The sequence below is a fragment of the Ascidia mentula genome, chromosome 4 (genome assembly GCF_947561715.1).
Source record: "Ascidia mentula chromosome 4, kaAscMent1.1, whole genome shotgun sequence".
Taxonomy (NCBI): domain Eukaryota; kingdom Metazoa; phylum Chordata; class Ascidiacea; order Phlebobranchia; family Ascidiidae; genus Ascidia; species Ascidia mentula.
Genome location: NC_138569.1, coordinates 15,194,860 through 15,222,057, shown reverse-complemented (window position 1 = coordinate 15,222,057; position 27,198 = coordinate 15,194,860). Strand labels below are relative to the sequence as shown.

Sequence of the window (27,198 nt, the reverse complement as noted above, 5' to 3'; positions counted from 1 at the left end):
TTGGTTTATTTCTACTCTAGTTTGCGACAATGAAGAAGCTAAAATTTCAAGCGCGATCAGTGCGAGTACTAAAATATATATATATGTATGTATGTATGTATGTATGTGTGTGTGTGAGTCGGACAATCATATTTTGTAGGTTTCGCAACACGATGGCATTTTTGCATGACGTAATCGCGAAAAAACAAGTTTTCGTTTCAAGTCCTCTACGTTTGTAGCTCGCAGTTTTAAACGTTGGGCTTACTTAAAACGGCAAATCGCATTTTGCAGGTGTTCGCATGCGGATTATTGCTCTCAACTGCAAATCAAATTACCACCCAGGGGTCGACGGCTCGTCGCGAGGTAATTTCACGACGGCAATTTCTCTCCAATCCCCGCCCGACTCGATTGTGCCGCACCTGAAAACACAGGAATGACGTCGGAATGTGGCCTCGAATCGACGGAAGAGCAACAAACAATTGGCCGAAATGCGATGGTTTGTCTGGTAGCGGTCGGGGATTTAAGCTACAATATGCACGCCACATCCTCGGGGAGAAATGATTTGCAATGACCAGTGTCTGCGTTGAAGCTTTCATTTGTAGGAATTTCACGAATGCTAATGGGCGAAATACACACATACAATATGAAAAATGGTGACGACAATCAAGGGTATACACCTAATCGCACGGCGGTGTACAACTTACATATAATAGTGTATGTCTTTATGATTTCTCGTTGAAGCGAGGCGAGATAAAGGAACGTGTCGCCGAGTGAGCGTGTGCATAAGGTTGGGGGTGAAACGCGAATGGTCGGTGAACAACTCAACAGGGTAATTGGACCTTCCCCGACCAGCGGGGTGAAAAAGATCGCGAGAGTTAGAAAAGGAACATTGTAGCGACTGGCACCAGCAGGATGCGACGGGCGGGTCGAAAAAGCACCGGCGCGGACTCGTACCGAAGTGGGAAAGTAGGGGGACCCGACCCGCGTCGTGACGTGGCAGTGCGCGATTGGTTGATTGTCGTTGCCACTACTGGCGCATGACCAGCAGCGGCTTGCATATGGAATCAAGTGCGCGGAAGAATTTTTTTCGAATTCCGCTACAATATCTGATTGGGGTGAGAAGGGGGGCTCTCGGGCGGCGTGGGGAATTCCGCAAAATCCTTAGGGGGCAGATGGGGCTGCGAACCCCCAGTTACACTCCGTGGGAGTAAGTTGGAGCGAAAGTGTACGTGGGGCTTGCTTCCTCCTGAAGCGTGACGACCCGATCTTCCTCCGCTGCCACCAGAGGGAGCAGAAGTAGACATAGTCGAGTAGAAAGGAGGAGCTGAAAGCAGGGAGGAGGATGAGATGTAGCGAGATGCTGGAGGAGCAAATCGTTGCGTGGTTGAGGTTGGTTTGGTAACTTGGTGTCCGGAGTTTTCCATGCTGGATCCGTCCATTTGAATTGCATCTGTTAAGAGTCAATGATAAAAGTTTGACCCAAAGTAACAAAGGTTGTGTAACTCGAGTACTTGCTGGTGCACTGTTTATAACAAATTGGCTGGTAAACAACTCTAGTTGGACGAGATTTCGCGAGCCTAATCTCGCTTCTTCAGCTACTGCAAAGGTTTTATTGTACGCAGTGTGCACATTCGGGTCACTAAGAGAGTTTAAAAATACGTTTTCTTATAACACTTTAAAGTTCATGTTACCAATCATTAACTGGCTTTATTCAATTTTAATAAAACGGCTAAACCTGTTGCAAATGTAGACAAATTTTATTTCACAGAAACAATGAGTTTCTGCTATATTTCCTGACACAAAGATGCAGTTAAATTCCTTGAAAAACAGAGTTGGAATCTAAATTATCATTCGGAAATTGGACATGTTTATAAGAAGAACTTCACTCAAGACACAGAGGAAACTTACCCGAGGGCATAAACGCAAAGTTCGCAGAGAGAGTCTCGAGGTCGCCGGTTCGAACCTCCGCGGAGTTGTTGTTGCTGTTAGTGTTGGCCACCTCGGATGCAACGATCGTAGGCTGCTTCCTCGGTGGTCCAGGTGCGGCCTGTTTGGCGGCCTCGGTTCGGGCCCCCCGCGTTTGGGGTACAGGACAGAACAGGTGGGCGCTGTAGTCTTCGAACGTAGTATCGTCTTTAAACTGTTCGATTATCTGGCGAAGGTAGCGCGTGCGTTCCTCGTAGCTGGGTTACGGGTAAGGTTAAGGAATAATAGGTTAAACATGGAAGATATTACATTGGTTGTGGAGTGATACGTCAAAAAGGTGTGTAGATTACTTTACTGGCAAATAAAGATAACGTTGGTATAATTTTCGCCTAAATGGAATGAAACTCAAACAAGCGTCATTCTGACGTCATTCCATGCTATCACTACGTAAATTGGTGGTCCTCAAACTATGCGTTGCGACGTTTAAGGACCATTTTACGTAAATCAACCAACAAGGTCCAGTCTCTACTCATTACAAAGAAACAAAATAACTGGGTGTCTTTTTTGAAAGGATACTATGGTTGGTAGAGGGAAATCTGTGAGCGTTTTGCTCTCCCAGCGTTGATCGCAGTCTCTCTCACCAACACAGGAAGAACCCGACCGTTCACAATTGCTCCATCGAACAAGGGACCAAAATACGGAACCTTCGAATGTTTTGTAATAATGAGAATGCGGCGGAAAATATGAAAAGGTTGAATAATCACAGTCGAAAGTCATTTTTTACATCCTGGTTTCTTTCCTTTATTTGGATGCTGTTATTGTCGGAAGTTTCTTAACATTGAAAAAGTTTTAACTTCACGAAATTAACTTATAACCAGCAACGCTTCGCTTTGGCATGATACAAGTGAAACTTCAATTTCACATAGTAATAATAGATTGTTATGATAATTTACGAATAATTCAAACGATCACGTCGGTTTATGTTAGCAATTAAGAAAATACATTCATACGTTGTTAGAAGAGGATTTCATTTACAGTCTATACCATTACCCACATCTTTGTCAGAAAATTAGCAGCGAGTCATAGTCCGCACATGCTTCTATCATTCATCCGCAGCACATACCTCCGTTTTTTTGATGATTTGTATTCGATAGAGGCCATGTCGAATGGGGTATATGACGATGAGGACGTCTCCGAACTCGGTGGGAATAATTCCACGTCTGTAATCACGGTGATGTTCCGACCAAACGATGTGAACTTCGTCGTTGCCCAGATGTTGCAGCTGAATAAACATTTTGATATTTTTCTTGATCGTGTGACGTGTGACGAGTAAAAAACGGACGGATCGCGATGACAAGTCGCGTGCACTCATATGGACGAAATGAAAACTGCTCAGTGCCCACGCACCCACACACTCTCCGCCATACTATTATAGATAAAGTTTTTAACAAAAAACGAATGAGTGTTAAAAATAATAAAGCGGGGTGTTTTTCGATCTGCCAGGTTACGACAAAAGACGCTGAGCCAAAAACTTAATCAAGCCTTTGTCATCACTAATCAATCAATATTCAGTTTTCAACTTGTTTCAAGGTTTTATTGATAACTTCAAGTGACAAAAAACACAATTTAAACCTTTCTGTTTCTCGCTCCGTCGTCGTTGGAGGGAAAACGCGTGGAAACGTGGAAGACTACTTCTATGCTTGATGTCGCGTAATAAGGAGCCGTCCGACCCGTGCTTCCGTCCGTCTGAAGTTTGCCGCTAAATCCAGTGTGGACGCTCAGGTCGACCTGGATATAAAAGGCTCAGTTATACAAGATGTGAGGAATTTAATATGCATATTTTCATCTTAGGGCTAAAAATGAGGTATTTACGAGATTAAATTAAAATTCGCATCGATTTTTTCATTATCTGTTTACTTAGTATGTAAAACATGTACTAATTCAGGAGGTGGTAGAGAAAGATTTTGGTCAAATTAAAATTCCATTTTAAGCTTTTTTGCCGCAAACCATTAGGGTTTTTTCAATATCTCAGTTTCTTAAAGGAGGCCGTCATTACACTGTTTGTATTGCCTGGTAATACATTTTACGAGCGCTGTCATATCAATAATGAAAGCAAGTGTGCCAGGAGAGATCATTCCGATGATTTACTAAGTCATAAAACGGGCGGAGTAACGAAATGCAATTAGCTAAAACCAAGTTGGGAGAAATGCTCTGTCCACACAATCGATTGTTTCCTGTGCCAGATATGTTCAGAAAGCAACAACACGTTTCCACCTATCTTGTTAGAACAACGACGTTGCGCAATTTCGCAAATGATTTTTTTTGGATAAGCAATGTGGAGCCCATAATATGAACTGTGTATAAGCTGCAGACAGATGGCCACTGTTTCGACCTAAAAGGTCTCGTCAGTACAGCTTTTTTAGGATTTTTTTAGGATTTTTTTTAGGCTTTAACTATAATGGAAAAATTACCTTTTTATCTACTGCTTCTGGTCTTTTATACAATTACGTAACTACAATCTAACAGTTTAATAGAGATTATATTTGCATAAGACACTGACGATGCTTTTTAGCGAATTTTTTTGTCTCACACGAAAGTCAACAGATTTTAACCTCGGAAATATATCTTTCCATAAATGTCCACAATTTAACAGTTGCAGAATTTCTCGCCTACTTTCCGTTGCTCTCACCTCCCAACCGAGACCGGACACAAAGTCCTCGTACTCTTTACTGCCCCCAGTGTTGGATAGTACCGACAGTTTGTCTTCTTGTCCCTGCGCGATGTAGAAGAGCGCCACCTTGTGGGTTTCCCGGCTGCAGATGTAGATTAAATTGTGACTGTGCACGCTCACATACAATTCACCACATAAAAATCGTGCTTTACCCCGAAAATAGAAACAGCTTACACAAAATAAATTGCTTTCAAACTCGAGATTTGAAGAAATGCAATTTTTCCAAGCAAAAAAAAATTTCAAGTCGTACCAATGTCGGGAGTCTAGATTCTTCAGTTCGCGCAAAAGACGCTCGTTCTTCCTGAGTAAGCTCACTCTATCACGGTTGTCACGTGACAAGAACCCCATCTCGATGCAGAGCATTCGTGCGTGGTAGAACGGAGAGTGAGTAGGAACAGTTTGTCGGGGTTGGATTGGAGCACTTTGCCAGCTGCGCGAGAACGTGGTGTTGTTTTCATTAAGAAATAAAAAAAACTTGCTGTAATCTAAAGTGAACAGGGATAATTGGTGGATATTTATTACGCAATAATATTTTGCCCTTTGCACTGAAAAGGAGGAAAACGCAAAAATTGAGCCAAGTTTCGGCGATTAGCAAACATCATTCTGTTTTTACTCTTAAAAAGTTTTTTTTTTGTGCCTTGGATTTTTCTTATGTCACCAGTGGCAAAGCTTTTTGACACTAAGACTACATTCACATTCCACATGTCACACTAAAACTAAATCGTTTTAAACGTAAAAAAGGTCCGTTTATGCTTGAAGGAAATCTGCAAACTATATAACGTACCTTGTAGCGCATGCGTTTTCAGCGTAACTTCCTCCCAGATCATCGTGATGGCCTAGCAAACACTTGGTGGCCCTCGTTTGTACGTCATCCGTCACGCATGAGGGGGCGGGAGAGGGAATGTTTAAAGGCAAACCGATTCTTGCTTGACACTCGGGACTGCTCCAGCCGATGTATTGCAACATCTGTGTACAAATGAAATTATTTTAGATATTACAGCGGTGGGAAAGAAACAATACTACAGTATTTCCAAATATACTATAGATGGAACGCACATGATTAACCACTAGCTTACCAAAGACATAGCAAATGGCACTCTTTACCTGGTCGAGCTTGTCGCAGGCATCATTTGCAAGCGACTCGTCGTGTGCGGGAAGGGGAGTTGGCGCCACCTTACGTTGACGTTTTACCTCCTCGGCGGCGTAATTGAGATAAGATCGACAAGCAGCTTTCGCCGCCGAACTTATCTCGGCGTCCAGTGTGGAGATGGGCTCGCAATGAACTGGAAAATTGTCATTGGTCAATTACAATTATAATAATCAAAAAGGTTTATGTCGTAATGTGTGAAAAGTGATCAAGATTTTGCATGCATTTGGTGTCCATTTTTTATACAATGACATATTTTGCAAGTGTTTTAAATAGTTTCACTCCGAACGCACCAGTCACGGTAAAATGCGAACGCAACACGAAACAAACGACAATTGCTGTTATTTTGGTAAAGAAGCTTGACAAAAAAAGGTGCAGAACTTTTAACCACAAGTGGTTTACCAGGTCGCGTTATGTTGTCCACATCAGGTGGTCCGTACAATACCGAAGAATCCCAACAATATTTCCCGCCACCGTCACGCACTATAAACCGCACACAACGATTCGAGCAGGTCATTCTGGCCGTCGGGTCGCCACTGGGAGAGCCCTTCTCCTGCGAGGATAATACACTGTTACGTAAATTGCTTTATGAAAAAAAGTATTTAAATGGATTTATTCGGGCGGGCGATTGGCAACACGGGCCAAGGCCCTTGTCCCTGGTAAAAAACCTGGTCGGGATTTGTGGTCAGGATAACCCGGGTTCGAATCCCGGTGGAACAAAAATATATTTACTAGCAAACAAAGTAACTGCCTTACATAAAACTTACCTCCGCCGGCAATTCCACCACAGACATCAGACAACTGTCGTTGAATATGAGGAACTGAAAATCGAAAACAAGATAAGGTAAAGTTTGAAAAGCAAACTAAATGCTTTGACGAGCATTTACACCGCTTTTGGTGACCGTTACAGGTTGTAGTTGTGCAATGAAACAGAAATTATGTGCGTTTGCCAGGGTTGAGAGTCAGGTCGGACTTAACGTTTCGAAAACAAATCGAACCCAACGTCATTTGCGTCCTAATTCCATGCCCTAACACGAATATGCATTTGGTGACGTCAACAACGTCATGTACTCATTTTACACAGACAAATTCCCATAAGATCACAACTGCTTGAAACAACTGGATTTACACTCGGCCATAGTTGCGTCGCAAGTTTGTTTTCAATCCTAATTCAAATTCTGAAACGTTTTTGTCGGGTTTGGACTTCAAATGTTAGGTTAGATTACCAGACTGCGATGCGCAGCCCTGCGATTTTGACGTCAGTGTAATAAATCATGCGGGTTTAGTGAAACATTTCTGGGTTGTCAGGACAACACCATCACACGTGTACCTGGACGTTTGGAGATTGAAAAAGCTTTGACGAGAACTCGCCGTCCTCGACATCGTGGTGTTCGCTCACTCTGCAAGACAACACTGAAGTCCCTCTGGCGAGTGGGAAATGACCGAGGTGGTTTGTAAGATGGGCGAGGACTGTGTGGGCCACCAGACTCACCGCTCCGTTCTTACCTACAATAACAATGACTAGGTTCTGAACAGAGCTCGCGTTTTAGCCCACGTAGAGGTTTAGGATTATTTTAAAATGCCCACACCTGCATTCACGGCTTTTGGTTGGATTCTAACATAAGGAATAAACGTTATTTGTTTGAACTACGTTTTCTCAGCTGTGCTTTTACAAACAATACAGTTTTCAATGAAAACATCTCAAGGCACATTATAAAACAAACTCCAGCAACATATATCATTGACAAAACAATAGCATATTTAGTGAGAGACACATTCATTGGTTTGCTTCGAAATAACAAGTAGTTTTTCTTAAGTTATTACCAACAACAACAATCAAACGTTTAGCGAAATATTCTGAAAATCCAAATTTTAGTTATTTGCTCAAGTTGTCCAAAATTTAACCGAACGCGGAAATATATCCACCTTTATGAATATATATACTTGCCTAGTTTCGCCGTGTTGCTTCGGGTGATGGATTTTGGTCTCGCGTTTGCGAATATCGAGGTTGGCGGATCTTGCACTTTGTCCAATGGAAGGTTGGGATCGAAATCCTTGGAAGCGAGATCGGATAAACTGTAACTATGCTTGGCGCTGTGTCCTGGTTTGCCGAGAGCCGCGGTCTGCATCGCCTGTTGTTATACAAGAAACGTCGGTTTAAAAAAAAACATTGTGCTGTTTCTACTACGTGAACACTCTATAATTTTTCAGTTTTGTACAATTTTTGAATTTAAAAAAACTGAATTGAATCAACTTTATGGAAAAAAATACAAGGAAAAATTGGGAAATCAGTTTTCTTTGTGTAAACACAGGACACAACCCATAAATATACTCACCTTAAATACAGTTCTGATCAACCTCTTGTCTGTGTTGACCCCGTAAGTGTTAACGAGGAGTTCCAGAGGTACGCACATGCACCAATCCAGTATACACTGAAGCAACGCCACCAGCAGCTGCAAAAACGATGTTTTTTTGCAAATTATATTTTTATTTTCATTGTACAAATGCAGAACAGTCTAAATAAAGTCGCGGTAACGTAGTTTAAGTTGAAACATACCTGGCGGCCGGAGTCGGTGTTTTTCGCTTCGGTGTCATTCAACAACGCCGAAACGCTCAACGACATCACCTGAAAACATCCATACGGAGGTTGGTAATTAATTCATGGGTCAGAAAATTTAAGTAAACCGGTTTCAACCGGTCCGAATCGGTTTACCTCGATAATTCGCGGCGGCATGTCTGGCATCGTGCGGAGTAATTCCTCGCTACAGTGGGTGAGAAGATGAAGTTGGGAACAGGCGACGCACGCCACCATGCGGTTGTTAAACTACAGCAACAAACCACCATTAAAAAACATGTTGTCACGAATAACGATCACGTTCGATTACCTTCAGGGATACGAGAAGAACGTTTATTGCTTCTTTGAGTCGACTATGTCGGGGTTGGTCAATTGTGAGTTCTTCATACAACCACAAACCCGTGCTCGACAGCGCCACGCAGCGCGCAGATGAGGAAGGTTCTTTTTTGCCCGAAGTGAGGAGAGCGTCAACCACATAATCCTGCGTAATAGTTAAGTGAGCAAGTGGCTTTGATACAAATGTACAGATGCACAAACTATGATACTGTTCTGCAAGGCACTTTTCAAACAGCGAAGGCAAAACATTGGTCTCTTTTTAAACATTTACCAGTTCTTGTTGAAAAATTACAAGTTTAAACCGAATTCATTTCCTTCTAAAAGGGGTCAAAAATCATAACAGTATTACAGTTATTTTTCGTCCGATTACGCAAAAAAACATCCATACTTTCCAGCGACAAATATAAATATACTCACCTTAATATTATTGCACACAGTAGCAGTGGGTTCGACGGAGTCGGGTTTAAGCACAGGAATGTCATGATAGAGGTTGGCAAAACACAAAGTCGACCCAAGTATTGTTTGGGCTTCAACGCGCGGAGCCTAGCAACAGATTAGCAGGTTAAACGCTAAAGCGAGTCTACTGATTTGGGACGTATATGTACATATACACATATATATGCAAAATATTACATTCGCACATTCCCAATTATAAACACATTCATAATGCAGTTTTTGTAGCAGTTGCTGCAAGATATTCCCTCTTGGGCGAAGATGTTTATGTGCAGTGGCGGATCTAGGGGTGTGTTTAGGTGTCAGAACACCCCCCTCAGCATTTTGGCACATTGTTTTGTGGGGTGTGAAAGTGCGGTTAATTTCGGTGAAGTGTTCGTCTCCGCTGTTTCTTTGTTTCTCGGTCGCGCGCGCTGCATTCACGCGGCGATGACTCTTATGAAACAATCGTTTGTTGTGCCGTTGGTCAATAACCCGTCAACAATACTGTTTTTAAAAGCGCGACCTTATAAGTTTATTCATTTCTGCTACAATTTCTATACAACGAGTAGTTTGTATTTCGTCTGTTTTTTTTTTTATATCTATCGCAAATTATCTAGTGCTAAAACATCGATGTGTATTTGGTGGTGCAAGACCACGTCCTAGACCATTACAGATTTGTTATTAGAGTGGGGGGGGGGCGGAATTTGTTTGGGAATTCCCCAATTTTCCGCTGTAAACTAAGGTTATTTGTGGCCGAGCATTGCAAAATACGAACGCCAGTGTTGGTGCGAATCGTCACATAAACGGTGGCTTCCTGGCTTACGCAATTGCGTAACACTTGGAACACTCTATGCGAGTTTTTGCGGTAGTGCTTGCGCCGTAGTTTCATTACCACGACTTTGAAAGAAAGGTTTAAATATACGTGTTATCTAAAAGGAATTAAATGTGGGCTTACGTTATCAAAAAAACATACAAATAAAAACTATGTTGCATGCGGTTGCCTTATATTCCTCTTTGCACCTATGCGAGCGCTAGCAGTTGTTTTCAACATGCGTAATATTGGCAACGTGATCAACAACAAAACTGGTTTCCACCGAGATTTTGACAAAACATTACAGCATGATAAATGTCCGAAAAAAATTTTAATCGCATCTAACGGCTTCATTAATTAGGTACCGAAACCGAACACCCCCCTCATATTTTTTCTAGATCCGCCACTGTTTATGTGTAATACACAAAAAACAAACAATTAGCGGCACCGAAACATCTTAAGACTACAAATTTGTGAGGTTTATTATTGCAAAGACAGGTTACCTTGAGGTTTTGAGAAGCAGCAACAGCATGGCAGGCGTAAATAAAATCGAGTAAAAGTAAAGTTGAAGCAGGAAGACAACAAGAGAAATACTGACTGCAACTGCCCACTATCTCGTTCACAATGTCCTGAAACAAGTCAGAAATAATGCAAATATTTTACTTGTTGCAAATATGCAAAAATTTATGGTTTTCTTATATAGTTTTTAAATGTAAGGGAGATAAAAACCACACAAAACCTAACTTCACATTTGTATCACATATTATACATATTCAGATAAAAAAAAGCACATGAGTGAGGCTCTCAGCCAATTATGTATAAAACTGAATGATGTAAACTAATCTAAAGGCATTTACTTGGTCTGTGGAATGGAGTCCTTCGTGAAGAATTGCATAATACTGTGCAAGGTGGTCAGGTTCCAGTGGGGTGTCATGCTCTCTCTGCACAGTCATCTTGCATAGAAGCTGATAGGCATGAAGTTTTCCACCCTTGTGGCTGTCTGGCAGGGCCATGGTTGCCTGGTAACAAGCACTGTTGTTAAGCATTGTTGACTATGGAAAGTTTCGTATGTGTTTTATTTATACTAGCTAATTACCAAAGACACTGAACACATTTTCTTCAAAAAATGACTTAAAACGTCTAAATAAAGCAGAAAAACTTTAACACACAATTCGATTAGAAACTCTTTATTTCTGTTTATTTCTGTGATGTAAATAAATCACTCGTTTATTAACAACAATCTTTAGCACAATCTTTTTAAAAAGGCCTCAACTGTGTGATGTTTTCACCTGAGTATAATTACACTTAACTTCAATGTACCAAGTCAATCACTGAAATATATATGTCATAACACTATTTGCATCTGCTTCTTCTAAATGACAAAACAACAATTTACTAGAAAATCCAGCGGCTTCCTAATGGCTTTAAGTAAACCTTTAATCACAAAAACTCGCTCGATATTCAGAGAAATTTAATTGCCACAACCACAGGATGCACAGTCACCACACACACTGCACTGCTATCACAAACAAACCTGGACTTCCCTAAAAAAGAGGCATTTTAACTTACCCATGAAAACAATGTCTTCAATGCTTCCATTTTCAGTGTCAACTAACTACACATGTCATGTTATATTGCTATGGGGTATGGAATTCCTGTTCTGGCTGAATGCCTGTCTATAATCACTAAGCCCAACCGATGACTACCAACAAATAATCAATATATTGACAAAAGCAAGGTGGATATTGTGGTACAAGAGTAATAACTACCTATTTGTAAACAGCTTAGCATACAAGGGTTTTTTGTATCCAGTACATCCTAATTTAGTATGGGAGACAGATATAACACCTAAAGGAAACAGCTGATATCACTGACATGACATTTTTGATGACTGCAGGGTAAGAATAACAAATCACTCACCTTGAAACCCCACGGTGCCAGAATTCTCAGGGGTGGGACAAGTTCAGGTGTGTCAGTTGAAGGCTGGCTGTTCTCACCGTTCAAGCCGAGATTTTGACGCATCTACACATACAAACTCCCTGTCAGCACTTGCAAATGATGCATGCCAGCATTGTAAGGAAATTATTAACGAAGCATAGCTAACATAATGCCCACACTTCAGCAACATAATGGCGGGAGGCATGAGTAAAGCTCGTTGAGATGTTTCCGTGACATAAGGTTTGTCTTTGGGTGTGTGATTATAAATGTATTTCTAAATAAATAAATATTTTTTACAAACACTGCCATTGTTGCCAACAAAGCTTGGATATGTTACATTGGTTTAAGCAAATTTGAACAAGCATTTTTGCTCTAGTATTATGTGAAACCTGTATGTGTACAAACTTTGTTTGGGTATAAGAAATACACTTCACACTTTTATATATACAGTATTTTACATTGTCAAGAATGTCATTGGCTTCTCTCCTGGCAATAGAGGTTCGGCTTTGTCTGTTAAACCACGATGGCAATGAACCAACAGGTGAAGTAGGCGATTTCAATTCACTTTCAAGTGGAGAAGGAAACTCAATTTCATCAGCGGAATCAACAACATCGCAATCTTCGTCAAATACATCGGAATCAGCATCAGGAACAGAATATGCTGCTTCTGTGGCATATTTTCTCCTTATGTCATCATGTTGACTTCTGCTTTCGCCAAGCATATCCACTGAACTGACTGACATGCTTTTCGGGACATTGTCATTTGACTGACTGTGCAGCTTTGAAGCTGATGTACTTGTTGCTAAGTTTGTAGAACTGCTTGAAAAGAAGCTGCTTTGCCTTGTATTATTATTATCTTCTGTAAACAGTGACGGGACAGCAGGGGTGCTAAAAAATGCTCGAAGTTTGCGCTTCATAACAGTCTCAAGTGAGGAACTATGTAAATCAAACGCACATAGAAGCAAGGGCCTATGCAAAAGAAAGTTTCAGAATTCACCAAAAACTTTACATATAGTGAGTTTTTAATGGTGCACAACATTTATTTTGCTTTTTTTCAGGACAGATAGCTTAAAAACTAGAATTTGGTTACTTGCCAGAGGGCTGCACTAACTCTGACAACACCTTTAATAAACCACACCTGTTTACTTTTCCTGTTCTGCAGTGAATTCCTGCAACGACTGTCACCCATTGATGCCTTAACACATTACACACTGTCAGCCTACGCATAAAAGTAACTTAAAAGGAAATGAAAAGGTGTCTGCCTTCGCCATGCAAATTCACTTATGAAATTAATGACTGTGCCCTGCAAAGTACAATGATGCTGCTCTTGTGTACTTCTGCATTTTAATACTCTGTTAATCATTGTGCAGTGACAGCAACCAGATGGTACAAGCAGCAAACAGGTAAACAGTTTTCTAGAGACAGGCTGCCATCAGTATGTTACCGGGATACAAGTATGAAACAGCTTGGTTAGCACGAAACAATGAACTAGGCCCCTTTCTATTTTAAGCCTGTAACTAGCTGCACGATGGTTGTAGCTTTTTTGGTCATACTCTCAGTTTCAATATTGAGGACCCCTGCCCTCAAGACTTCCTCTTTTTCCGGTTTAAAACTCTAGAATATAAAATTTGTAGAAATGCCCTTAATTACAATTGTCACTTGTCTGGATTACAGCATACCATGCAATCAATACATTAACTATTTATCAGGAGATCCCACTGAGCAGAACAATGCTGAAGGGACAATAACTGACACACAATGCAACCCCTATTGTTAACTACTAAATAGGACTCAGGTATTTTTGCACAAGCCTTAAACAATTAAGTGCTTGGCTGCAAACCATATATATATATATATACATATCCATGTTCATGGCGCTGAATTTGACGTAAACAAGCCAAATATTTACCATCCAAACAACGTCACTAAGGTTAACAAGAAAGTACCAGACAAAATTTACTCTTAACAGGTTGTGGTCTTGAAATTGTATTTATGGATTTTACAATACGAGTTGATTACTACAGTTTGCGTAACATGAACACATTGGTTTTAGCTAATTTATATTACCCATTTATAATCATGTACTTTTGGATTTGCCAGGGAAAGCCCTCAAACTGTGAATCACATAACACAGGTTTCGTTTTTCTTTCTATGTTATGAGGGGTGGTATTTGGGGTTGTGTTATAAATCCAAAAAACAAAACATATCTTTTTAATTACAACCACAAACAGTTCAAGCTCCAAATCAAACTTTAACAATTCAAGCCTGAAGTTTAACAGTCAAGTACAGACACTTAGTATTTGGGAGGTGACAGAAAAAGATGCTTTCCAGAAATATTTCAATTGTTCTGCAGCACGGATAGGAGCATTTCAGTTATAATGTATAACAGTCATGCGTAGTTTAAAATAAAAATAAAGTACAACAATATCAAACCTTATATAATATTCCCCATAGTTCGAGGAGGTAGCTGAAGACGGACTGATGTATCTGGGGATCGGTGATTTCATTCACATCACCGAGTATACCAAGAAGACGGCGCCACAAGGCAACAGCAACATCAGCAAACCAACCAGTTCTGTTTCCACCGGCTAATATACTACACTCGCCCATCACTTGATCTGATGAGAAGAGCAATATGTTTTTAAATTATACAAGTATAAATTACATGAATGCTATAAATGCAAATATAGCAATACATAATCGATGTAAATTGCATTGAATAGATGGATAGACCAAAGTACATTTGGTTAAGATTTAACAATCAATGGTGTTTTGTAATTTACCTTTCCCATTTTTTAGCAAAATATCCCCTTCGAAACTAGTGTCATCCAATTTCTCCGCAAACAGTGTTTCAGTAGCTGTAAAACAATGCATTGTTCCGTAAACTTCAGCACTTTTTGGCACATTTTCTTAAACAACTGACTACCTGGTTGTGGGGTGCTGCAGTTTTGGAATAAAAGATTATCAGTCGTGTTAATCAATAAACTTGGTTCTTCTTCCACTGCCACCTCCACAGCTGCATCATCATCACCTCCATCGACAGATACGGAGTTGTCAGTCGTCGAAACAGTAATAACAACACTTTCTCTTGATGCTGAAGGTGTTTGATATTCACTATAGCTGTTACTATGGGAACTGGCAGTGTCATCTGTAGTTTGAAGTGATGTTTCCAGTTCAGCCATTGCCACAGTCGAATCCAATCTTAATGAAAATCATGTTGTTATGTATTTTAACGGAAATGCAATTTATTGAATAAATCTAACTATTTAAACACATGTGGCAAAATCCTTCACATCCTATCATACAGATAGCACCATTCAAAACATATTGTTACATTTTTTTGTCAGGCTATAACATGCCATGTACATCTGGAGTATTATGTTTTATTGTTCAATATTTTTGTTATTACGCACTTTCAAAAATGTAAATAACACAAAAAGGTGCAGTACAATGCTGCTGTATCCATAAGGTAGATTTGAGCAGAAAAAATTATAATGTACTTACTCTTGTGTTGTGTGGTTTATATGGGAAGGACTTGGAGTGGATGAGGTTGGTGCATGCACTCTAACTTCATCAAATAAGTTTTCTAAATAGAAATATCAATTCATCAAGTACTGAAAATCGGTAATAAAAAATTTTGACAAAAGCTAACAAATAATATAAACAAAGGATTAAGCACATGACAAGACCTTATGTTAACTACACACATGCAGACAAATTAAACATTAAATTTGCTTCTTGTTAGATTGTAGTAACACAAAAACAGCACCTAAGGTTACAAAAAACAAATTTGAACCAAATCAAATTTGTTTGGATGCTTAGAAGCCAACCAACCACAGCAATAAAATAGAAAACAAAATTCCAGTTAAGCCAGTGCATGTCAATTTACAACCTGCAATTTCAGACAAGGTTAGTTATAGATACACCACACCACCTTGTTACCACCCCCAAGTGCTCACACATGCAGAACCACTACAGCTAAATTAAAATGCACCAATTATATTTCACAAACTGTTTTAATTCCTTGTCATGCATTTGATTGGGCGCATTCACCAATGAAACCAACATTCGCGCCTGTCTCTTTGCAACAAGTCAGCAGATTTTTGCCGCAGTGCAAGGAATGAAATGTGGTGTAAGAGAGCTAAGATTGAATTTGTTACGTGTGCAAGCCACATTTCACAATATAATGGAATTGTTTGTAGCCAGTATGTGTCTAGCAGTGGCACAACCAAATGTATGTGTTAGAATGCACACACATGCTGTTCTGAGCCATTCCATGCTGTCGAGGCCGTCTAATCAACTTCCAAATATGCACACACAAACACTCACCGTGGAAGTCATGGTTACTCTGTGCTGCATTAGTATTGTGGTCATTGGGCAATGGATGGGTATTTGTAGTGCCTGGTATAGTGTCTGCCACGACCAAAGTGGCATCGGAATGGGGGATTAAATCATGGCTAAGTGATGTGGGGGTTGTGATTTCAGATGAATCGCTATGCGTTGAAAGGTAATCGATTTCAAAAAGGCTCATTTGTTTGTAGGGGAGGGCCACCCGTGCTGGTATGGCAGGGGGCGTTAGGGATAATGGTAGGGGAGGCGAATGGGTGTCCGTGGACGAGGGTGAGATGAGGTGGCTTTTGTCTTCTGCGAACATTCCCTGTGTCGGCACCAGTATCGGCATGGCTGACAAGAGAAATTAAAAACAGGTGTGCAACATACCATTCCAACATTCCACATTCAATTTTTGCTCTCACTTCCCTTAGGCACACACACAGACACACAAACCCACGCATCAAACTTAAACCAAATTTTAGTTTGTATTGATTCTCAAAAAATGAGAATACATGCACCATCAGGTTTATATTTGTCAACTGAACTCTCGAGAAGTTTGACACACGGATACCTAAACTAATCACCAAATTCACTTTGAAAAGTTTTTTTCTACCTGTGGAAGCTGTGTTACTTAAACTAGGTTGCTCATCCTTGTGGTCAAATATTGTAATTTCCACTGAAAGTTTTTCTTGCGACTCATTGCCATCCATATTATTTGAACACTCTGCAGCACAACAATCAGCTTTAGCGCACATCAATGATTGCAACAGTATTTCATCTAACACAATGCAAGGCTCTCTACTGCCACCAAACAATCAAAGTTCTTACCGTGTGGTTCCCTGTCTGCCCAAGGAATCCAGTTGGGATCGAAAGCAGTTGAGTCCTGACTGTGAATGCTTGTAACGTCCGTTCTCAACTGTAAAAAGACATGGGTAGTTTTTTAAATTGTCAGGGTTAAACGCAAGAAGTCAGAAATGTCAGTCATGCTTAGTAAACCTAAAGGAGTATAATTTTTTTTAACCATTAGGCTGAATTTTAGAATTAGTTAACTCATATATAAGAAAACATGATTTGAAATATTGAATTTTTTATGCCGTGAAACTACGTTAAACCTCATCTGAAATGTTGTCCTTCTCTGCTTGTAACCTCTCGTGTATCAGTTCATCGAACATGTCGTCATCTTCGAGACTCTGTACGCTTACATTTAAACTGCTTCCCTCGGTGTTACCAGGATACTGGTGAACTTCATGTGTTGGTTCCTGCCAAACTGGTGACACAAAATTATTATTTTTGTCAATCAAAGAAACAGCATTTAATACACACAGAGAATGGCCCAAATGGTCTCAGTAAATGTCATAATCAAATAACAAATGAGAATTTAGGTAGTCACTGAACATCCCAAAATTTGTTAGTTCAATATTTTGTTGGGCAAGATTAAATGAAGCAACTAATATTTTGCTATTTTTTTTGCAAAAACTAATATGTTTTTTTTTTCTTACCAACATGGTGTCCATTAGTAAGTGGGGTTGGGGCACGCTCATTGTTTTCAAGGTTACCCACTCCCTCAGAGTCACTTCTGTGTCTCATAGAGGATAGCGAATGGTCTTTACCTAAAGGTTTATTTTGTATAAATTATCTGACTTCTCTATCTAAAACAGGGGCATGGCAAAAAGATTTACAGTAGAAAAAGCATGTGCATATTACGACATGGGCTTAATAAAATATTTTTGAAGAGAAGCATCCAAACAATAAAGGAACTCCCCAACGTTTTACAGATACATTATTTTGTTACTATATATGCTAACACACACATGTTTGCAGTAATCATCACCTCAATGATGACATTGCATGGCTTGTGGACAATTGAACATGCACACTAGCATACATGACACAATTACTACTATTTGAAAAAAAAGGCCTTGAAATTGAGAAAAACTTCATGTAATTTTGCCAACACACATCTAAAGAATAATTAAAACAGAAAAATACACGATTCTTTTACCTAGGGTTGAGATGTCTGATGCACTGTTTCTTCTTTTTGGTTGAAACATTGAATCAGAGGAGTCACTTTGTGAGGTTGGTAACTCCATCGCCGACACTCCTCTCTGCGCTGGTTTGTCACTTTCTTCACTTGTTTCCTCAGAGTTTGCCAATGAACTGGTGGCTGAATTAAAATTCAGTTTCTTAATTAGATCAGTGGTTCTCAAACTGTGGTATGCGAGAGCTTTTCAAGTGGTACGCGATTTAGACTACTCTATACAATTTGCCGCACTTTGCAGAAGCCAAAACCGCTGCAAATACATGATGTCGGTTTTCTTTATTGTGTATTTGTGACGCAATAGTATCAACATGAAATTGTTGCACTGTAATTCTGACATCGTGTATTCAACTGTGCAACAATTTTACGTTGATACTACTGCGTCACAAATGCACAATAAAGAAATCCAAGCAACTGGTGATAATGGCAAAATTTTTTTCATTGGTGGTATGTCATAACAGTTATGGTATAGTAATACGATGGTACGCAGTGTATTAAAAAACAAATGAGCGGTACGTGATTGGAAAAAGTTTGAGAAACACTGAATTAGATTAATCAAAGTTTGTTTTGCAGTGACTATAGGTGGTGAATCAATAGACAGCAAAATGTGATAGCTGGGTTTCTGTCCACTTAATTACATGGTGACCAAATTGTGAGTATAAATACTCCAACACAAAAGTTATATTGTTGGTTTTAGGGAAGGACAGAAAACATTGGTCAAACATTTCATTAAATTTTCACTTTGGAAACCTGAAAGATTTAAATTTTTGAACCAAAAACCATAAACTCACTAATACTTCTTCTGTCCTTAGTGGTTGCATCCAGTTTAGGTGTACCATTCGTGGTTGGTGCAGTTTTGTCCGTTTGGCTTCTTGGAACCAGAGCTGAGCGACTTCTCATTCTGGTTTCTGCGTCAGGAAGGTTTGTGGCGACAAGGGAGTTGGAGTCTCGGCTGTAACCTCGACTGAAGGATCTCTCTTGCAAAATTGCACCCCCTTTGTAATGTCTTGCATCCTTTCCCCTGCACACACATAGAATAATATCCTGAATACCAATTTATGAACATCCATTTTTTTGTTGGAAATGATTCAAATAAACAGATAAAACTCCAAATATTATCGATTTAATTTTAAATATAAAGTATTACTCAATACAAATCTCAAAAATTATACAGGATATTTGTATTTGATTTAAACTGTAGTGACAATTTCGTAGAATGGAAACACAAAGTGGTTGAAAAATATAATTATAACAAACAAAAGTTGTGCACATTCTCTCAAAACCTACCCGGTACCCTTTTTCTGTTTTTTGTGCTTTAGTTCAGTGAGTCGGTCCAGTGGTAAATCCTGCAGCTCAAGTTTGTATACATGTCGGGCCAAAACACGGGTCATGGTTTCCATATTTTTCTACCAAATGCAATACATAATGCTTTTACAACAGCATTTACATCCATAGCAAAAAAATCCAAGGGAAAAAGTTGTTTACGGTTGACAATCGTCCCTGGCAAAATGTAAATAAATCTGATTTAGAATAACTTACAGCCCATTCAGTGATAAGCTCTTCCCATTGTGTCAATGATGACAGAACTTCCACCAATTCATCCCAAAGATCTCTCGAGACGTGCACAAACAAGTTTGCTTTGATCCAGGAGACAATGAGTGTCTTTAAGAGTGCACGTAGGATATGAAGTTTGTTGTATGAAATATTAAACAGGTTTCAAACCTTTTGCACAATTAAGTTTTGCGCAGCTAGCTGTGCAATTAATTTTTTTTGATTTTCGAAATAATAATAAAGTGTGTTTTGCATAAAAATGCTATTCAATTCATTCTGGAAACTTGAGTGATAATATATATTCAAATCAACTATAATACAGATAAAGGAATTCAATTTCGAGGCACTAATATTTTCAAATACAAAATATATGGCACCAAGCCAACTCAGAAAATACTACCTCTCATTTACAGTATTAAAAAAAATAACCTGAAATACTGGGCTTGCCAATCTACCAGCCACCATTTGATTTTTTCCCAGATCCATTTCATCCTGGGAGACATCTTGCAGCATACTGCGGGTGACATGTAGCAAGACGCGCAGCAATTGTCGCCATGTGACATCTGACAGTGGCACGTTCATTACCATGTAGCGGTACAGGTTGAGAACACGCTTGCACACATCAACCTAAAAAAGATTGGTTCTCACAATTCTTACAATATTGCAGCATTTATTTCATGGCTAGCACAGGTTGCCATAAACTGTATATTGGTTTTGTAAACTTTATGAAAGAGCCAATTGTATTTTGCTGATTTAGGCAGGTATCAGAAAAATTGTTTTATTTACTACTTCGAAAAAGATTGTACGTGCACCAGAACGAGAAAAATGTGATTTAAAGATAAATTATTACAACCAAAAAAGTTATCCATCAGAGAACAACAAGCAATATGCATAGACACAAAAAAACTTTGATTTAACAGCAGTAATAAACCTGCGTCTCCAGCAGTTTGGTAGCATTGGCAGGAGGCTCCACTAAGAACACATGTGCTGAGTTGGTGACAAACAATTGTAAGGTGCTTTGATTTCCTGCACGGACCTGGCAAAAGGGTAAACAAACAACAGTTAGTCGATGATGTTTACACATTCCTGTTGGATGTTTCAACCACTACCGCATGGCAAACAAGCAAACAGAAATTTTTCCCAGTGTAAATTTGAGATGTATATGCCATCTGCCACACAAACATAAATCCTGGCAAAAATCAGTCAAACCAATGGATCAACCACACATATTTCTAACCAATAAATTTCATTTAAAAATCCCTGATATGCACATATTTCCCAAGTGTTACTAATGTTGTAAGTTACATGGGCTTTACTGTTTGTTTTGAAGATTTTTAAAAACTGTGAGTTATGTTTCTTACTAATGTGTTTGGTTACAAAAGTTATTACTTCAACTTGACTATAACCATTGTGCCATTACCAAGTTGTATATAACTTTAAATAAAACAATACAAATTAGGGTAGCAGTTGTACATTGATTGATCTCCTTAATTAATATGAGTTTATTGAATATATTAGATTGGCCTCAGCGACAGTCTGGTGATATTAGCGAAAGACATTCAATTGCAATTATCAAAAAACAAATCTATTTTAACCCTGCACTAATAAATTGTAATTTTTTTTTTGGATAAATTGTCATTTACATTTTCACTATTAACACAAAAAATTTTAAAAAACTGAATCAACTTGGCAGAACAGAAAATTCTTACATGCAATCCATGAGCCTCATCAATAACTGGATTGAGTTGCCCTCTAATGTAAGAAACATTACGAAGTGAAGTTGTTGATTCCTGGGCAACAAGGTGGTTTTGCTTGGATATGCTTTCATTTTCCTGTACAAATAATAAATGGACATTACAAACCTGTGATCATTGGGATACTTAGCGTTAAACCATTGACATTGATATGTTTTTTTGAGACATGATTGTATGGAATCTATAATTACTTGCAGGAAGAATCCCAAACATTATCAGGAAAAATTTAGTTTATTGAAAGAATGCCATTGAAATAAACAAAGCAAACTGATCTTTACAACAAGAAATAAAATTACTTAAAAAAAGAGAAAAGTTTAGTCCTGCTTGGTGCGACCATGATTAAAACAAGCAATACTTAAATCAACAGTCTATGCCCTCCCTTTTAATGACTATTTTACCTCAAGGACCAATGAATCAACTTCATCATCTTCATCTTCCATAAAAACAGGAATTTCTCCGTCCTAAAACATATTTTCAGTTGTTAAAAATGTATTAGGTCCTTGGCTTGTGCTGTATTATGTAAACAACAGAATATTTTACGCAAATTATTTTTATCATCATTTACCTGAATCCACTCTTGATAAACTTTAACAACTCTTCGCATGGTGGGAACCTCAGTGAGTGGAAGCATAAACGCCTAAACCATAAGTAAACACTAAACCAGGGTTTCCATAACTGAGGGTTGCACGCTGTATTTTACGGGTTGCGCAAATATAATGTCACAAAGTATAACATTTACTTGGACTTAAATTTCAAAGACTATACTTCTCCTCAGAGATTTTAAGTTATTCATTACAATTGACAGTTGCACTTTGCAATAAAATATCTTAATGTCACTGTCAAACAAATATGGGGGGTTGTGGATAGGAGTAATAAGTGATAAGTGATAAAGTTTGGAACTCCTTCAAGGCAATATAAACAGGGTGCATGACATTGCAATACAGTTGTACAAAAAACAATATTATTGAGCATGAAAAAATGGAAACATGCACAAAAGTTTGGAAACAATTGTTATGTAACAACACCAACCTGACGAAACATTTCATGGACTATGTTGACATTTTCTCTCGTAGAGTAGAGAACATTACGGACAAGAGTTTCTTCTATGGTGGCACTTGAACGAAGTTTGTCATCAAGACTTGATAAACTGGAAATGCTGGGTTCCTATATCAAAAAATTAGCTTTTTCATGTTGTATATTTAATGGGATTTCAATGGTTTATGTAACTGTTTCACAAAAACAGGAAAAGTAATTTGGTAATTCAGTGTAAAAAACTTGTTTTATTAATTACATATAAGTAGCTGAAATTAGAAAATAATTAAACGAAAAAAAAATTTAAAGTTGACACAAAGAAGTTTTATACTGGATACAAAAAACGTTATGAGAACAACCAACCGTACAAGACCAAACAAAACTAACGTCTCCTCCTATGTAACTTAATAGGCACCAAAAATAAAAAAAACAATGTACAGGATCACTTTAAAAAGCACAACATTCCAATCCACAATCATCACAATGGCCAGTGTCAAATGCCGCCGCAAGTTTACAAATCAACACATACTTTTTCAGTCAAGGTGCTGGTGTTGGAATTTGAGGCATCTGTGTCATGTTGTTGCACAGAGGACACGCTAATGTGCTGAGGATGGGAGGAGGACATGTTGATGGAATTCTGAGCTTTGATATCTGATGGATCAGTAGTTTTCTCACTGTGGCTGCGGAAATTGTGCAATTAAAAGACATGCTCACGACAGGCAATTACAGATGATATCTTTACATGAATGATATGATCTCTGTATGAACCATTCAAGTGGACATTATGTAAAAGCATATTAACTTACCACATTTGGTGTTAAAGGGTCAAATTTAATTCTGTTTGAAAGTAAGATTTAGATACTATATTGTGGGCTTCAAAGGCTAATCACCAATACTTCATGTTACTAATTGTATCAGATTGAAATATCCAGCATATTTACTTGGGTGATCAAGTGTAATTAGCAGATTGGTCATGATGATAAATTATAATCCTGTTAATAGTGAGACACACAAAAACGTAAAGACAACCAAAATTCAGAGATATGAAACAGCCACAAGAAAACAAGTAAAATAAAATTCTACACTTTTTCATGCAATCTGTGTTCCACTACAAATGCTACAAAATTTTGTTCCAAAGAAAAAAAGAACAAGCCATGCATGCTATAACTGGTGAAAAAATATTGTTCAGACCCAATCTTGCATGTAATATAGTTTTGACAAACTACCTGACATGAATTTCTTGTAGTTGCTTTAGAACTTGTCGATGAAGAGCCTCCACAGTGGCATCAGGCCTTTGAAAATTTCACAAGTGACTGGCATGCACTATTGAATTACCTTGAATCACTGTCATTGTTAACTAAAAGTGCACATACAAGACTAAGCAATCAATCGCTATATTTTAAAGCTCAAAAACAAGGCATGCATGATTAGTATATACATTTTTTGGCATGCTTCTATTTTAGTGAAATCACGCAATTCTACAGTTGACCAAAGCACATAATTGTTTGGGCATGTCAGAAATGTTGGGAACAGCACTAACCTTTTGACAGCAGGCTCAATTTTCTCAAAGCGGGCTGTGAAGCTAACTATCCACTTTATGATGCTGACGCGTGATGAAAGCATAGAACAACCTGATGCAACCTCAATCCTTGGGTCAATTGAGCCAGAGTCAGAAACATTCAGCACATAATTTACTGAATCACGCGGCTCAGGCAGAGCTGAAACAATGTATACAGAGGTTAATTGAGTAAAAAGGATGAGATATGCATTTCACACAATCTCAATTTACGGACTTTAATAGAATGTAAATTTCTCCATATCAACAAATCAAATACAGTTTTATGACCTGAAAATTAGGCATTATCAAAAAGCCTAACACAAGCAGGTCTGCAGCGATTGGGTGAAATAGGGATATGACAAATATTTTATATTAGAGTAATGTTTACATTTACATTCTCAACTCTACACCAGTGCAGTTAAGATCTAAATAAATTCACTGACTTAGTACTGGACAGTAGATGCTGGTTGCATGATCGAAGTCTGGAAAAGCATTAGGCAGGTAGTTCTGCTTAAAGAGGTTCCACAGGAAGCTGAAGGACTGCTTAGCCATCTTATGTTCATGCTTCCATTGAAGTACATGTGACTGAATGGTAAAATAAACTTGTAAACAGCGAACATTTTAATTTGAAATATTCATACAGTGAACCGATGGGACCAATGAGTCTGTATCTGTTTATTGATTTTACAAGAAACATATATTTGCAATAAAATTAGTATGGACACTTTCTTTGTTATTTGTATCCTCACAAAACAGCCACAACTCGTAGCGTAAAATCTGGCAACGACCCTTTGCATGTCATGGTGCTTACGGAAGTTACAAATTTGAGTTCTGGTGTAAATACTGCAAAGTCCCATTAACTAATGGCTGGAGCCAAGGAAGTGTTCATTTTGTATGAAATCAATTGCCACAACAAAACAGGAAGTTGAGAATGTGTTCAAGCTGTTGTTGTGCAGGCTATGTTATGACCAAAACAATTACGAGTTAAGACCTAACCAGACAACATGCCTTATCCACAAAATCAAAAGTATAAGAGCATGCCCAGCTGAATAGAGTTAATCATTAAATATTTTCTACATTTTCTGTCTGCAATATATAAACATACAACCAAGGATAACTGCACCAAAAACTGGAGAATAAATGATCTATGCAAGAGACATATATTAAGTAATATTATTGGTACATGTAACTTGGTCTAGTATATATATCAACTAAAAACAACATACTCTACTTGCCTTTAACACCATAAACTCCAGCAAGGCATCAAGGAAATATTTAGTTATATCACTTGGGGTTTTTTCACCTGATGAGGGCGGCACAAGGCTAGCGATTTCAATCTGGTGCACACCATCTGTATGTAAATAAAAGAATATTTTATACAAAAATTAGTACAAATGCAAAATGGTAAATACACACAAAAGTAATTTTCCAAACATAAAATGTTTATGCATAGGTATTTTTTTATCTGCGTAAAACAGCACTTACATTCTTCATTGATTGGCATATTAACAAGCCACTCTAAGCTGTAGGGTTTTCCATCACTGAAAGTTGGTGGAGGGTAGCCAGGAACGAGGCAGGCATATAAGAGCAGAGTGCGAGGTAAAGCATTCTCTTGAAGTGCACGCAGCCAAAGAAGGAAAAAGTGCATCCCCTCTCTTCTTACCTGGTGTTTAAATTGGTAAGTACTAGCCAAAAATGTATTTCATACATTAATAAGGTCTGTAAATGTTTGAAAGAGATTCATTTTTCTACAAACAATACATTGATAGATTGAAGTCCCAAACACTGTATTGGGTAAAAAGGGTAAAGGTCTGTAGGCCACAAAAACAAACCTTTAAAGAATTTTGTGTGTGTAGCAATCTTTTGATGACCATGTCTGCAAATAGGCATGGTTATGAACATAATGTATGGGCTGCTTTAAATTCCACGCCACCAACAATGAATAAATGGGTTAACCCATTATTTGTACAAGAGTAAAAATCAACATTAACCATTGAATTACTTACAAAAAGGCAAACAACTTGTTCACAATGGAGAGAAAACCAATAAATTATTAAAACCATAAACAAAACACCCGACATGAAAACCAATGTAATTTAAATAAAGCTAAACCCATTTATTGTGAGATTTTGCAAAGTTACCATATTTGGATTTTAGCTTGTTTTACCTATGCTGTGGTATTGCCATCTTTGGTTTATTAGCTCTGGCAAGTTGACGAGTATTTGCTGTAAAAAAATATTTTTAGTAGGCATTATAATAAAAATAGCATTCGCAAACACTGCTACCTCAAAAATTTCAAGAATAGAATCAAGTTCTTCCCGCTGAGCTCGGTGTGCTGAAAAAACAAATACAAACGGAGTTATACAACAACACAGAACATAAAAATCACAAAATGCACTGTTTTTACCTCCTTTCAAGCGTAGATTTGCCTCAGTGAGTAGAAAGTTTTCCAGGAAGATATAGTAAATGTGTGAATAATGAAGTTCAAACAATGGCTGGATTTCAGCTTCCTGGCTGTTTGCTGGAAAGATTTTTTGAACTCATCATAATTATACTACAAACTGGCTTAATGTCTATCATCGGGCTGGTATCTCGAATGGGATTTGATCTACATGTGGGAAGGTGACAATATGAAATACTAGTATATAGTTGTCATGGTAATTCAAAAGCTATGCCAAAGTGAAAACAAAATATTTCAAGGAAGTTGGTTACATTAATTACGAAGTTTGAATAAGAAAATTTCCTTCATGAAATTTCAAAATAGTGGGTTAACAATATCTGTGTTGACAAGCCTAAGGCAATTATTAAAGTGGCAGGCACATTAAAACTCCCAAGAGTGAGCAAACTTACTAATAACATTTTTGAGATGTTTTAATCTTGCCACCACATCTTTCTTTGGGTCAAGTAGTTTCTGTATGGATTTCTTGACAGCGCTTTCACCCTGGGGCTGCCTGTGCTTCTTGAACATTTTAAGCTATTCAAACACAGATTTGCGGAAAATGCACAACATCGATGTGCATGTTTAGTCCATAACTTAATATCTACAGAAACTCTT

At 38.4% G+C, this 27,198-nt stretch overlaps 1 protein-coding gene across 4 annotated transcripts; it reads right to left on the bottom strand.

The window, feature by feature from the left end:
• Positions 1 to 27,198, bottom strand: LOC145898837 (ral GTPase-activating protein subunit alpha-1-like). Of its 4 annotated transcripts, XM_082987467.1 has the most exons (51): positions 26,994 to 27,198; positions 26,551 to 26,664; positions 26,429 to 26,478; positions 26,311 to 26,368; positions 25,976 to 26,019; positions 25,629 to 25,806; positions 25,379 to 25,494; positions 24,587 to 24,728; positions 24,126 to 24,303; positions 23,812 to 23,877; positions 23,115 to 23,265; positions 22,583 to 22,717; positions 22,119 to 22,190; positions 21,952 to 22,014; positions 21,509 to 21,631; positions 20,731 to 20,835; positions 20,229 to 20,426; positions 19,788 to 19,910; positions 19,536 to 19,654; positions 19,040 to 19,269; positions 18,213 to 18,374; positions 17,710 to 17,820; positions 17,323 to 17,477; positions 17,039 to 17,126; positions 16,824 to 16,934; positions 16,208 to 16,561; positions 15,383 to 15,464; positions 14,805 to 15,079; positions 14,662 to 14,736; positions 14,312 to 14,496; positions 11,861 to 11,962; positions 10,798 to 10,959; positions 10,444 to 10,569; positions 9,112 to 9,237; positions 8,669 to 8,839; positions 8,497 to 8,607; positions 8,341 to 8,409; positions 8,120 to 8,236; positions 7,732 to 7,915; positions 7,114 to 7,289; positions 6,551 to 6,604; positions 6,186 to 6,336; positions 5,741 to 5,919; positions 5,421 to 5,602; positions 4,887 to 5,066; positions 4,595 to 4,718; positions 3,538 to 3,693; positions 3,029 to 3,187; positions 2,482 to 2,609; positions 1,888 to 2,162; positions 1 to 1,429 (listed from the first exon to the last, which is right to left on the bottom strand). In XM_082987467.1, the coding sequence occupies exons 1-51, from the start codon at positions 27,109 to 27,111 to the stop codon at positions 1,077 to 1,079; spliced, it is 7,266 nt and encodes a 2,421-aa protein (XP_082843593.1). In that variant the 5' UTR covers positions 27,112 to 27,198; the 3' UTR covers positions 1 to 1,076. The 4 variants fall into 4 exon arrangements, with proteins under 4 accessions (XP_082843593.1, XP_082843595.1, XP_082843594.1 ...); XM_082987469.1 differs by lacking the exon at positions 16,208 to 16,561; XM_082987468.1 differs by lacking the exon at positions 23,812 to 23,877.